A 1,905-nucleotide genomic window follows, 5' to 3' on the forward strand; every position below is an offset into this window, starting at 1 on the left:
GGGTGGATTTGGGGTGAATTTTGTCAGATTTTGTGTGAATTTTGTCAGATTTTATGTGAATTTTGTCAGATTTTGGGGTTATTTTGACAGATTTTGGGTGAATTTTGTCAGATTTTGGGTTATTTTGGGTGATTTTGGTGTCACCATAGAGGTTCCTCCTCTACGGCCGCTACTGCAGCCAGGTGGAAGCGGCCGCGCGGCGCCTGGACCAACTGTCCACCTGCACTGACCTGCGCATGAAGCTCCAGGTGAGCCCCAAAAAACCCCAAATGACCCCAAACTGACCCTAAAGTGACCTCAGTGTCCCTGTTGACCCCAAACTGACCCCAAATGTCCCGAAAATTAACCTAAATGACCCCAAATGTCCCCAAATTGACCCAAATGGCCCCAAAGTGACTCCAAATGACCACAAATTACCCCAAACTTACTGCAAATGACCCCAAAGTGACCTCAGTGTCCTGCTGACCCCAAAGTGACCCTAAACTGACCCCAAACTGACCCTAAAGTGACCTCAGTGTCCCTGCTGACCCCAAACTGACCCCAAATGACCCCAAAATTAACCTAAATTACCCCAAATGTCCCCAAATTGACCCAGATGGCCCCAAAGTGACCCCAAATGTCCACAAATTACCCCAAACTTACCGCAAATGACCCCAAAGTGACCTCAGTGTCCTGCTGACCCCAAAGTGACCCTAAACCGACCCCAAACTGACCCTAAATTACCCCAGTGTCCCTGATGACCTCAAAGTGACCCTAAACGACCTCAAATGATCCCAAAATGACCCTAAACTGACCATAAATGACCCCAAACAACCTCAAAGTGACCCCAAAGTGACTGCGAATGTCCCCAAATGTCCCCAATGTCCCCAGGAGTGCTCCCAGCGCGCCAACAACGGGCGCTTCTCGCTGCGGGACCTGCTGATGGTGCCCATGCAGAGGGTGCTGAAATATCACCTGCTGCTCCAGGTGACACCGGGGACACACCTGGGGACACACCTGGGGGGAGGGACACACCTGGGGACACATCTGGGACACACCTGGGACACACCTGGGGGGAGGGACACACCTGGGGACACACCTGGGGACAGCTGAAATACCACCTGCTGCTCCAGGTGACACCGGGGACACACCTGGGGGGAGGGACACACCTGGGGACACACCTGGGACACCTGGGGGGAGGGACACACCTGGGACACCGGGACACACACCTGGGGACAGCTGAAATACCACCTGCTGCTCCAGGTGACACCGGGGACACACCTGGGGACACACCTAAGGGGAGGGACACACCTGGGGACACACCTCATTCCTGATGTTCACCCCGTTCCCGTGTCCTATTCCTGATGTCCATCTCATTCCCAATGTCCCGTTCCCGATGTCCATCCCATTCCCAATGTCTTGTTCTCGATGTCCCGATGTCCACCCCATTCCCATGTCCTGTTCCTGATGTCCCAATATCCATCCCATTCCCAATGTCTCGTTCCCAATATCCACCCCATTCCCAATGTCCCGTTCCCAATATCCACCCCATTCCCAATGTCCCGTTCCCGATGTCCATCCCATTCCCAATGTCCCGTTCCCGATGTCCATCCCATTCCCAATGTCCCGTTCCCGATGTCCATCCCGTTCCCATATCCTGTTCCTGATGTCACAATGTCCATCCCATTCCCGTGTCCCGTTCCCGATGTCCACTCCATTCCCAATGTCCACCGCGTTCCCATGTCCCGTTCCTGATGTCCATCCCCTTCCTGACGTCCCATTCCCGATGTCCATCCCATTCCTGATGTCCATCCCATTCCTGATGTCCATGCCATTTCTGATGTCCATCCCGTTCCTGATGTCCATCCCATTCCCAATGTCCTTCCTGTTGCCGATGTCCATCCCATTCCCGATGTCCATCCCATT

At 53.8% G+C, this 1,905-nt stretch overlaps 1 protein-coding gene across 1 annotated transcript in view; it reads left to right on the forward strand.

Moving 5' to 3' along the window:
• Nucleotides 1-149: 149 nt before the first annotated feature.
• Nucleotides 150-1,905, forward strand: part of LOC121365472 (proto-oncogene vav-like) — a gene marked incomplete at both ends in the record, with an annotated part of 10,704 nt that continues 8,948 nt past the window's right edge. The window contains 2 exons of the mRNA XM_041489678.1: nucleotides 150-248; nucleotides 871-966. Coding sequence (XP_041345612.1) covers nucleotides 150-248; nucleotides 871-966 — 195 coding nt within the window. The remainder of the gene's footprint in view (nucleotides 249-870; nucleotides 967-1,905) is intronic.

This window comes from Pyrgilauda ruficollis, unplaced genomic scaffold (assembly GCF_017590135.1).
Source record: "Pyrgilauda ruficollis isolate IOZ18807 unplaced genomic scaffold, ASM1759013v1 scaffold954, whole genome shotgun sequence".
Classification (NCBI taxonomy): Eukaryota; Metazoa; Chordata; class Aves; order Passeriformes; family Passeridae; genus Pyrgilauda; species Pyrgilauda ruficollis.